The sequence below is a fragment of the Giraffa tippelskirchi genome, chromosome 3 (genome assembly GCF_054371585.1).
Source record: "Giraffa tippelskirchi isolate mGirTip1 chromosome 3, T2T-mGirTip1v1.2.pri, whole genome shotgun sequence".
Classification (NCBI taxonomy): domain Eukaryota; kingdom Metazoa; phylum Chordata; class Mammalia; order Artiodactyla; family Giraffidae; genus Giraffa; species Giraffa tippelskirchi.
This window is the reverse complement of record NC_137277.1, coordinates 36010277-36021537: the sequence shown is the minus strand read 5'-3', so window position 1 is coordinate 36021537 and position 11261 is coordinate 36010277. Positions and strand designations below refer to the sequence as shown.

At 53.2% G+C, this 11261-nt stretch overlaps 2 protein-coding genes across 3 annotated transcripts; both read left to right on the top strand.

The window, feature by feature from the left end:
- The first annotated feature begins 78 nt into the window (after positions 1–78).
- Positions 79–2895, top strand: KCTD11 (potassium channel tetramerization domain containing 11). Of its 2 annotated transcripts, XM_081578760.1 has the most exons (2): positions 79–1467; positions 1570–2895. In XM_081578760.1, exons 1-2 carry the CDS (start codon positions 868–870, stop codon positions 1642–1644), a joined length of 675 nt encoding a protein of 224 aa, XP_081434886.1. In that variant the 5' UTR covers positions 79–867; the 3' UTR covers positions 1645–2895. The 2 variants fall into 2 exon arrangements, with proteins under 2 accessions (XP_081434886.1, XP_081434885.1); XM_081578759.1 differs by having other exon boundaries at positions 79–1662.
- A 241-nt stretch (positions 2896–3136) lies between these two features.
- On the top strand, positions 3137–5111 carry TMEM95 (transmembrane protein 95). The gene is made up of 7 exons (XM_081578761.1): positions 3137–3321; positions 3548–3604; positions 3798–3878; positions 3979–3999; positions 4143–4223; positions 4338–4425; positions 4553–5111. The coding sequence occupies exons 1-7, from the start codon at positions 3153–3155 to the stop codon at positions 4578–4580; spliced, it is 525 nt and encodes a 174-aa protein (XP_081434887.1). The 5' UTR covers positions 3137–3152; the 3' UTR covers positions 4581–5111.
- Positions 5112–11261: the final 6150 nt, after the last annotated feature.

The window sequence follows — 11261 nt, the reverse complement described above, 5'->3', positions numbered from 1 at the left end:
GGGCGGGGGCGAGGGGCGGGGCGCCCAGGGGGCGGGGCTGCCTCTTAAAGGGCCCCCGGCCGCTGCCCTTAGGCCACTTCCTGGGGGCGGAGAGGACTTAAGCGGTTGCAGCGAAACCCGAGGAAGGCGTCGGCGCCCGGGTCCTGAGACTCCCGGCTGCTTCCATCGGAGTCCTCGGACACTCCCAGCTTGTACTGAACGTGCATCTGCCGTCGCCAGCCAATACAGAGGCACCCCCCGCCATCGGCTCCGGTCAGCCTCGCCTCCGGTCAGCCTCGCCTCCATCTCCTGGGACCCGCGCCGGAGTCAGGCAAGGCAAGGCAAGGCCTCAAACTGGCCCCCGGAGCCCTGCGTGGACTTGCCCACGGTGACAGCGATCTGCCCGAGAAGCTGGACCCTTCAGAGTCGGCCGTGTGCTCGCCACCGTCACCTGCTGGTTGGATTCTGGAAAGCCACTGTCTGAAGACCACAGAAAGGAATCGCTGACCATCCAGAATCGGATCTATATCTCCCGTACCTCTCTGATTTCCCTGTGCTCTTTTCATCCGTTCTCTCGACCTTTCCAGCATCTCTGTGCCCAGAAACCATCCCCCACCACCAAGGGAGCTAGGGTGAGCCCCAAATCTTGCTGCCTTGTACTCCAACCTGTGCCTCCCACTCAGAGACAGTCTGAACCTTACCACCCAGTTCTGCACACATCCAGGAAGTTCTGCCTTTTCTTCTCTTTTGGTGTCTTCTATACTCCTCAAAATTTCTCCTCCTCCTGTGCCCTCTTCGCCCCCCTCCTTCGGGGGCCCCGTGACCCTGAATGTCGGGGGCACGCTATATTCCACCACATTGGAGACCTTGACTCGATTCCCAGACTCCATGCTGGGGGCCATGTTTAGGGCCGGTACCCCCATGACCCCCAACCTCAATCCCCAGGGAGGTGGCCACTACTTCATCGATCGAGATGGCAAGGCCTTCCGGCACATCCTCAATTTCCTCCGGCTGGGCCGCCTAGACCTGCCCCTTGGATATGGGGAGACAGCGCTTCTCAGGGCAGAGGCGGACTTTTACCAGATCCGACCCCTCCTGGATGCCCTGCGGGAACTGGAGGCCTCTCGGGGGACCCCGGCTCCCACAGCCGCCCTGCTCCACGCAGATGTAGACAGCAGCCCCCGCCTGGTGCACTTCTCTGCTCGTCGAGGCCCACATCACTATGAGCTGAGTTCTGTCCAGGTGGACACCTTCCGGGCCAATCTCTTCTGCACTGATCCTGAGTGTCTGGGTGCCCTGCGGGCCCGATTTGGTGTGACCAATGAGGACAGGGCAGAGGGAGGCCCGCACTTCCGTCTGGAATGGGCCCCCCGCCCCGCAGAACTCCCCGAAGTGGAGTACCGCAGACTAGGGCTGCAGCCGCTGTGGACCACCAGGGCACCAGGAGAGCCACGGGAGGTGGTGGGCACGCCCAGCTTCCTGGAGGAGGTGCTGCGGGTGGCTCTGGAACATGGCTTCCGTCTCGACTCTGTCTTCCCTGACCCTGAAGACCTGCTCAACTCCCGATCTCTACGCTTTGTTCGGCACTAGGAACTGAGACCTGGGAATGCTGCCCTCAGTTTGACTTCATGGGGAGGCGGCAGGGGAGAAAGAACGGGTCAGTAAAGGGGTTGAAGATTCTCCTGAGGCCTTTTCCTAGCTCTGCTCCGGGAGCTGTGAGAGTCAGAGGCCCCACTGCACCTGACTGGAGAGCCCAAGTATGGATAGGAATCCCCACACTGGAGGGAGCCCACCAAGAGCCCATGAGATCAGTGGGTCTGGACTGGAGCCGATCCTGGGAGGGCTGGGGAGGCTTCCCTGGCTGGTCCTCCCTGAGTCTGGGGACCTTCGGTGTTTCCTTGCTTGGAGCTCAGTATTCAGAGTCTGGAAAAGCAGGTACGCTTCTCTGCCCAGGCTCAACTTAGCAGGACTGTGGAAGGTCTGAGGGAAAGAGGAACTTTGGATTGCTCTAATGTGGTCTCCTGGACTATGACTTCTCCTGGAGATGGTGGCCTCGCCTGGCCTGACAAATGAGAGGTCAGAACACTATGAAATATGGGAAGGGAGGTTCTTTGCTGTGTCCTAAGCCACCACTGAGGGGGACAGGGAGGGCTATGCCCCACCTTAGGTTGGCATAAGGGAGCTAGGAAAATCCCCATTAACTGTGGGGGTGGAGCATCCCTCTGGAGATCCAGGTGTTTTAAAGAATCCCATGTTGAAGGTGGGACTGGCTACAAGGAGGAGCAGGGCATCTTCTTGGGTCCTGGCCTTCCTTCCTTCATGTGTACGTGCCTGTCAGCCAGTGGCTCTGACTGATGCGTGGATCCCTGCATCCTGGCTCTCAGCCATGTTTCTGGAGGTGGTGTCTGTGTGCTGGTCTTTCTGTGGCCTCTGCATGTGCAGGCGTGTATGGGGTTGCCCAGCAACTGTTTTGGTACCAGGTGTGTCTGTGGTATGGGTGTGAGTAGACTGACAATTAGTTTAATCACAAGGGGTGTGTGTGCACATGTTCTTCACACATCCACGTAGGCAGGAGGGGCCTTCTGAGCTTTGAGTCACTAGGATCTTCTAATGAGAGGTAAGAGAAGTCACTGGGCTTAGCTAGGCCTTGGAGGCCTGTATAGAACTCTCTGTTGCTAAGGCAACCATGAGCCTGTTGCTAGGAGATAGCTGGGGAAGGCCCAAAGCTGCTCAGGGCGAAGAGGAGATGAACAGAAGAGTTTGAAAGAGTGGGGGAGGATGTGGACAGGGATGGGTTTCTGGGTCCCTGGGGGTACGGGATACTCACAAACAGCTTCTTCACTGGGGAGTCACTTACTATTTATCACTGGTCATAATTTACAGGAAGAAAAATAAAATTGCTTTTGGAATCATCAACTCATGAAGGCTGCTGAGGGCTAGGTTGAGGGTATAGCAGAAGCCTTGCTTTCTCTACCCAACTACCACGAGAAGAATCTTCTTCCAGTCCCCAATTCATTGGGCCCCAAGTTTACCCCAGCCAGAGATGGGGCAGTGTCACTGTGCTAGAATGCTCTAGAACCTCCAGACAAAGGGCTGGAACCAGGACAGAGCATTCCAATGCCTTCCCAGCCTAGGTGGGGCCAGCCCGCCCTCCAGCACCCTCCAGCGGCCTCATGTGGACACTGGCACTCGGTGGGCTCTTCCTGGCAGCCGTTGAGGCCTGTGTCTTCTGCCGCTTCCCAGACCGTGAGTTGTCGGGCCGCCTGGCTCGGCTTTGCAGCCAGATGGCGGTCCAGTGGAAGGACTGTGAGGTCTCCTGGACGTTCTCGGCCTTTGCCTTAGGTAAAATCAGACATCCAGAGATGGGCCTAGCAACAGTCACCCCTGTGCCCCAAGGGGCCTGCAAGTGGCCTCCCAGCTCTGCCTTTCAGCCATCTCCTCAGTCCACAGCCCTGTCTGGACACACTTTCTGCTCCCTCTGGGAGAGCTTCTGTGGACCCTGGGAAAGGGCCCAGAACCTCCTTCCAGGTCAATGAGGGAATCACCCGATCCTTACCCATCTCCACAGATGATGCGTCCTTGAACAGAATCACAGAGAAGACTCACAGAGTCCTGAGAGTCATGGGTGAAGTCAAGGGGGAAGGCGCAACTTAGGGGCTTGGAAGGCACAACCAAGGAGGGGGCTGGGGAGGTGGGGTAGGGAAGGGTGGAGGGCAGATGGAGACAGGAGAGCATGATGGGGTGGTGCTGGGTGAAGAGGTGGAGGTGAACCAGCCCTGCTCAGGCCCTGGGCACTCTAGCTGCTCTCTGCCTCCCAGAGATCAAAGGGTCTCCCTACTCACTCCCTTCATATTGGCAATGGCTTCAAAACACCAAGCTCCAGGAGTACAACAGAGAAGGTATGGATGTGGGGAGGGACCAAGGGGTGCCTGGGTCCTTGGGCAAAGGGGTGTGTGGCCAAGCTCATCCGCCCCCACCCTGCCTTGTCTTTAATTTCAGCTCTCTGCCCTCCCACCTGCCGTGAGTAGGAAAGGGAAGGGGTAGCGAGGGCCAGGGCCTTGGGGCACCTGAGGAGAGCGGTCACGGAGGGGTGGAAGCATGGAATTCCGGCAGAGAGGAGCGGAGGCTTCCCGCCGCACTGCTGGTCCTACTGTCTCCTGCAGGGGGCAGCACCATCCTGTACAACTGTTCCACCTGCCAGGGCTTCGAGGTGTACTGTTGGCCCCGAAAGCGCTGCTTCCCAGGTCCTTACTCCCCACCTCTGCCTCACCCCCACCAGATCTCTGAGCTCTGAGGCTCCCCCAGCATCGATGGGCGTGATCCCCGGGATCGCTCACTGCCGCCTGGGTCCCTTGTAGGAAGCCACGATCTTTGGGAAGCTCGGATCCTGCTCCTCTTTGTGTGCGGAACTGCCCTGCTCCTGGGTGTTCCGAGCCTCGCAGTGGAGTGAGTTGGGGGATCAGGGCGGAAGACAGCCTCACCACCTCCTACCAGCACCCCCTCATCCTTCCTCCTGCCCCCGAGGCCCTTCCCTCCTCCCTTCCCAGGCCTCCCACCCTCTGTTTTCCCTCAGGTACAACTACTTCCAAGCAAAAAGTTGACTTGTGAAAACGAGGACAGAGCCTAGCCTCCAGTTCTGAGGAGCTCGTGTGCTCACAACTTCCACTTTTCTCTTGGGGTTGGGGGTGGGGGTGGGGGACAGCCAGACCCTTAGTTACAGACCCTGATACCCAAACATACCCCATAGTCCCAGTGTCAGTTGGTCTCCAAGGTCCCAGGCACCCACAGCTGGAAAGGTCCTCCCCTTCATCCCTCAACCAATCAGAGTGGGGCAGTCCCTGTGCCAGGAAAATTTCTACAGAAGGAAAGAATCCCCTCTGCTCACCACTACTCCCACACCCCCTCTGCCTGTTCCCGGAACGTGGGGGCTGCCAAGCCCCAGAAACTCCTCTTGGCCCTCCTGTGACTGATTGGGAATCCGGGAATTAGTGTTCTGGAAAAGTCCCTCCCCCTAGAGTGAGACCACATCAGTCATCCTGCTGGCATGCTCCCCTTCCATTTAACATTGTGAAGCCTCCCACAGAGAGAGGCCTCCCTCCTGCCAGGCCCAACTAAACGTGCTGTCAAATGGCCTCCGCCTCTGCCTGGCCTCTGTCTGCAACTGGGGAGGGCAGGGGAAGAGGGAGGCTCATGTAGCACAGTGGTTCTCAACTTGGGGAGGGGGGGATTTTACACCGGAGGAGATGTTTTTGATTGTTTTGATGGGGGGGGGGATGTAGTACTGGCATCTAATTGTTAGAGACCAGGGATGCTGGTAAACATCTGAAAATGCATGGGAATATCCTCCAGGACAAAGAATGATCCGGTCTGAACAGTCAGCAATGTGTGGTTGAGAAACCCTGGTGTCTGGTCCCTTGGTTATCAGGAGTTTGGATTTGGGGGATGGCAGATGGAACATGTGGAGAAGGCAATGGCACCCCACTCCAGTACTCTTGCCTGGAAAATCCCATGGATGGAGGAGCCGGGTAGGCTACAGCCCATGGGGTCGCTAAGAGTCGGGACACGACTGAGCGACTTCACTTTCACTTTTCCCTTTCATGCATTGGAGAAGGAAATGGCAACCCACTCCAGTATTCTTGCCTGGAGAATCCCAGGGATGGCGGAGCCTGGTGGGCTGCCGTCTATGGGGTCGCACAGAGTCGGACATGACTGAAGCGACTTAGCTGCAGCAGCAGCAGCAGCAGCAGATGGGACATGAAAAGAGAGGCCTGTCTCCAACTATAAGTCACAGTCCAAGGGCCTAGACCTGGAACGGATCCTTGCCTTCACACAGCCCCATGGTTTTCAAACTGGATACTGAAGTTCAAACTGGAACTGAAGTTCCCAGTTCTCAACCAGCTGCGTGTGTGCGTGCTAGGTCACTTTAGTTGTGTCTGACTCTGTGACCCCATGGACTGTAGCCCACCAGGCTCCTCTGTCCATGGGATTCTCCAGGCAAGAATACTGGAGTGGGTTACCATGCCCTCTTCCAGGGGATCTTCCCTACCCAGGGATGGAACCTGCGTCTCTTATGCCTCCTGCATTGGCAGGTGGGTTCTTTACCACTAGTGCCACATGGGAGACCACATGTAGAGTCATCTGGTTATCTTTAAAAAACCACCTGTTGCTGGGTCTTGTCTCCAGAGATTCGGAGTTCAGTGGTCTCATATGCTGCTGCTGCTGCTGCTAAGTTGCTTTAGTCGTGTCCGACTCTGTGCGACCCCATAGACGGCAGCCCACCAGGCTCCTTCGTCCCTGGGATTCTCCAGGCAAGAATATTGCAGTGGGTTGCCATTTTCTTCTCCAGTGCATGAAAGTGAAAAGTGAAAATGAAGTCGCTTAGTCGTGTCTGACTCTTCGCAACCCCATGGTCTCATATGGGGCCCAGTTAATCTAATTTATAGCCAGCCAGGGTTAGAACCACTGTTTGGGGGAATCTGTAAAGGTGCTGGGGATAGAGAGAAAGAAGTAATTTATCCCTTCTGGGAAAACACCTTCCATTTTGTTTTATACATTCTAGTCCAATGCTTTCATTTTACACTGAAAAATGGAACCCAGAGATCATATGGCATGCCCAAGCTCATACAACAATTGAAACATTCACTCATTTGATAAATACTAAGTGATCGCCAGCCAGGCACAGGACAATGCTGCCACCCACACTGGGGTGAGAAGCGCCCTGCTGACACCCCAGCCACAGCAGCTCTCCTTTGTCTCCGGGAGCTGTCTCAAGCCCCCCAAGAATGTGCCCTCTTTCCAGGCTCAGCATTTTAAAGCTGCCTTCTTCTCACACCCAACATGCAGTGGGTCAACAGTTTTGCCCATCTCTGAAGGACCTTGCTCCTCTCTGCCCCTCCTCCTGCTCTATGGGCCCCAGCCCTCTCTGGAACACTCTCTCTCCCTGTGGAGCCCAGTCTCCCAAATGTGCATCTCACTCTGCTCAGTCCCCTAAAGCCCACTCTACACCCTTAGCGGCCACAGTGGTGTTTTTTTTTTTTTTTAATATATACTTTATTTTCCTGGCTGTGTTGGATCTTAATTGTGGGGTGGGGACTCTCTAGTTATCGTGCATGGGCTTAGTTGGCCTGCTGCTTGTGGGATCTTAGTCCCCCGACCAGGGCTTGAACCTGTGCCCCCTGCATTGGAAGGCAGATTCTTAACCACTGCTCCCCCAGGGAAGTCCCCACACTGGTCTTCTTAAAACTCCACATCACTCAACCCTCCTGTCCAGCATCAAATGATGCTTGAAAACTTGGGCTCTGGAGTTGGGCTGCCCGATTTCAAATCCTGTCTCTGGCACTTACCAAACCTTGGGAAAGTTATTTTTCTGTTCCTGTTTCCTCATGTTTTAAATGTGGATCATGTATTTCTTTGATTCCTTGGCCTTTTTTTCTTCTATCTACATTTTAACATCTCTGAAGAACCCATTTTAAATTGAAGACATGTCATGGCATAATGGTATATATTACAATTGAAAATATCTTAAATTCAGTGCAGCGGCACTTACCTTATAGAATGACTGTGAGGTCCAAATCAGTTCATATAAAATGCTTGGGACTTTGCCCAACATGCAACGGGCCCTCATTAAGTATTAGCCATTATAATCTCTTACTTAAAATCTCCTCCAGCTTGTCTTTGCCTATAGAGTATAGAGCTGGCCCTTGATCCTGACATTCAAGACTCTCCACCCGCAGCTCCCCTCGTCTTCTTTAGTCCTCAGGCCAGAACTGTCCGAACACAGAGCTGGAATCCCGCTTGAACCCCCCACAGGCATCTCAGACTCCACATGTCCACCTTTCTAAATCTATCTTCCTCCCACTCCTGGGATTTCTCAGGTTTAATGGCACGGCCGACAGTGTCACAGTCATCCTCCTCCCCTCATGCCACACACTCACTTATTACCAGTAAGTGGTCTACCTCAGTAGGTAATGCTTCTTGGAATCTGACCCCCTGGTGTCCCCTGGGGCTTCACCTCAGCTCTGCCCACCCCACAGCTACCCTGAGTCACTTCTAGTTGCCCAAATACTGTTACCTCATATCTCCCTCCTTTGCCCAGGCTTGTTCCTCTATCTGGAAAGACTTTCTCCTTTGGCTCAGAATATCCCCTCTTCTGAGAAACCTTCTCTGACCCCCTAAGGCTAAGTGGAGTGAGTCTGCTCCAGGCTTCTCTTTTGTGGCACCTGTTTACCTCAGGTGGTGGTGTTTCTTTACACATCTTCCCGCCGTACCACACACTACTCTCTAAAGCCACTGCTTAAGGTTCTGGGTCTGTCCTCAGACCCTGGCACATGGTAGATGCCAGGAAGTGTCACTGACGACTCCAGCACCTTCTCTGAACCCTTGTGATATGTCTTCCCTGGGTAAGCCCTTCATGAACACTTCGCACAGGAGGCTGGTGGAGTTAGTGTTTGTTTTGTGCACATGAGGCCAACCTACCAGAGTGTGGCCTGTCAGGGCAGGGACAGTTTTTCAGAGCCCTTCACCAATCAGGAGGCTGCTGTGAGTGTGGCAGTTTTAAACAATGGCCCCATATTCTCTGACATGCTGCCTACCTAGAGGTAGGTGTTGTGTATCCTTCCCTTGAACCTGGGCTCCATGGCTAGCTGGCTTACTGAATGTGGCAGAAGTGACACTGAGCCACTTTCTGAGCCCAGGCCTTAAGAATCTGTCACCTTCTGCCTCTTGGGACACTCACTCTGGAACTCAGTCGTCATGCTAGAGGATGCCCGGCCTATTTTAAAGGTCCCCATGGAGGGATTTGGCCAAAAGCCAGTATCTGCTGCCAGATGTGTAAGTAACGCAGCCCTCCGCTCTCAGATCATCATCCCCAGACTGTCAGGTTTTCCACCCAAGGCCACAGACATAGTAGAGCAGAGATAAACCATTCCCACAGTGTCCTGTTGGAGTTCCAGACACAAAGTCCAGAGCATAATAAAATAGTTATTTAATGCCACTAGGTATTGTTACTCAACTATGGATAACTGGGATGGTGGGGCAGAAAGAAGAGCCTAGAACCTGGCACTAAAAGCCCTGGGGTGGGACTTTCCTTGGGGCCCAGTGGTTAAGACTTGGTGCTTCTACTGCAGGCAACTCGGGTTCGATGATCCCTGGTCAGGGAACTAAGATACTGCCATGGTGGTGTGGCCAAAAGTAATAACAAAAAAAATAAAGGTCCTGGGTTGATGATATGGCTGGCACTGCCACTTCCTATTAATAGCTGTATATGTACATGAAAAACATCAGTTCATCAGCCTGAGCTTCAGTCTTCCTACCTATAAGATGGAGTTAATGATGGTTAACAGGTATGGAGACTATATGTCAGACTATGTGTTAGTTACCTATAGTTGTGTAACAAATTATTCTAAAACTCAATTGTCTGAAACAATAAACCCTTATTATCTCATGGTTTCTGTGAATCAGAAATTCAGAAGCAGCTAAAATGGGTGTTTCTGGCTCAGAGTTTCTGATAAGGATGTCATCCAGATGTAGGTCAGGGTTGCAGATCAGCTTTCAAGATTCCAAGATGGCTCACTCAAATGTCTGGCTGGCTGGTGTTGGCCGATGGCAGGAGCCCTCAACTTCTCGACAAGTGGAGCCTCTCCATTGGGCTGCTTGACTGTCCTCAGGACACGGTGGCTGGCCTCCTCCAGAGTGAGTGATCCAAGAGATGGAGGTGGAAGCCACACTGCATTTCATTACCTAGCTCTGAAGTCATACACCATCCTCACAATATCCCATTGATTATACTCTTTGTGACCCCATGGACTATAGCATGCGAGGCTCCTTGTCCATGGGATTCTCCAGGCAATAATACTGGAGTGGGTTGCCATTCCCTTCTCCAGGGATCTTCCTGACCCATGGATCGAACTTGTGTCTCTTGCATCTCCTGCATTGGCAGGCAGGTTCTTTACTACTGCACCACCTGGGAACCCCATTGATTACACAGATCATTGTGGAAAGTCATGACACCGTGATACCAGCTGGGGAGATTCACTGGGAGCTGTTTTGGAGACTGGCTACCACACACATGGGCACAGTTAATTCTTCAATAACCCCGCAAGGTAGATACTCCTAATAATCTCATTTTGAAGATGAAGAAACAGAGGTGTACAAACATGAAGTAACTTGCCCAGATTTATAGGATGGTAAGTGATCAAGCTGGGATCCAAACTAAGGTAGTCAGACTCCAGAGGTGAACTCTCAGCTACTGGTTTAAACAATAATAATAATTAATTAGGCTGCAATAGATCTTAGTTGCAGGACGTGAGATCTTTAGTTGCAGCATGCAAACTCGTAGTTTCAGTATGCGGGATTTAGTTCCCTGACCAGGGATGGAACCCAGGACCCCTGCATTGGGAGCTTAGAGTCTTAGCCACTGGACCACCTGGGATGTCCCAGAGCTACTGTTCTGTAAAGGTCCTCAGCTCCATTATGAGCCTGACAGAATATGGCAGATTTAAGACTGCTTCCACTTTGGAAAGAAAACCATCAGATAGATACAAGGTGGTGGGCTGGTGACTCCATTAACTAGCGAGGCAAATGCAAACTGGAAAAGGATCAGACCTCAGGGTCCTGGGAGATGGAGATGGGGTGGCAGAACAAGAGGATGTTACTCAAGGGTCTGGGGAGAGCTAACTATGTGGGGCCAGGGAGTGTCACGTGGGGAGGGGGCAGGGGTGGGTTCACCAGGAGAACACTTATGGATTAAGTTTAGAAACTCCCATCCCCATCACTCCCACCAAAGCAGCTCCTGATGTCAAAAATCTCATTTGCTTCACTCTACCCAGATGACTCTGTCTTTTCCATTTGCTCAACAAAGGTTACTGAGCACTTATCATATGAGTCAGACACCATACTGGGCATGGGGGACATAGCAATGCCCAGACAAGATGAAGTCATTTTCTACCTGGAGCTTGGAATCTAGCAGGAGAGATACACAAGTTACTGGCAAATTCTCTCAGAGCAATGAGTGCAATGAGAAGAAAGCACAAGGATCTTAGGGTGTAGGGGAAGAGTCCAGACCGGATTAGGGGTAGGCTGCCTGCACTCAGTAAGGCCAGATTTGGAGAAGGGTGGGAAGACTTTCAAGAAGAGGGAATAGTCATGCAAAGGCTCAGAGGAGAGAGAGAACCAGAATGTTGGGGGGCTTTCCTCTGCTGAAAGGTTGATGTGGTCAGGGAGAAGGGGAAAAGCTCGGTGATCTCAGGGATCAGGGCAGAAAGGGAGAAGGCAGAGGCACCAGG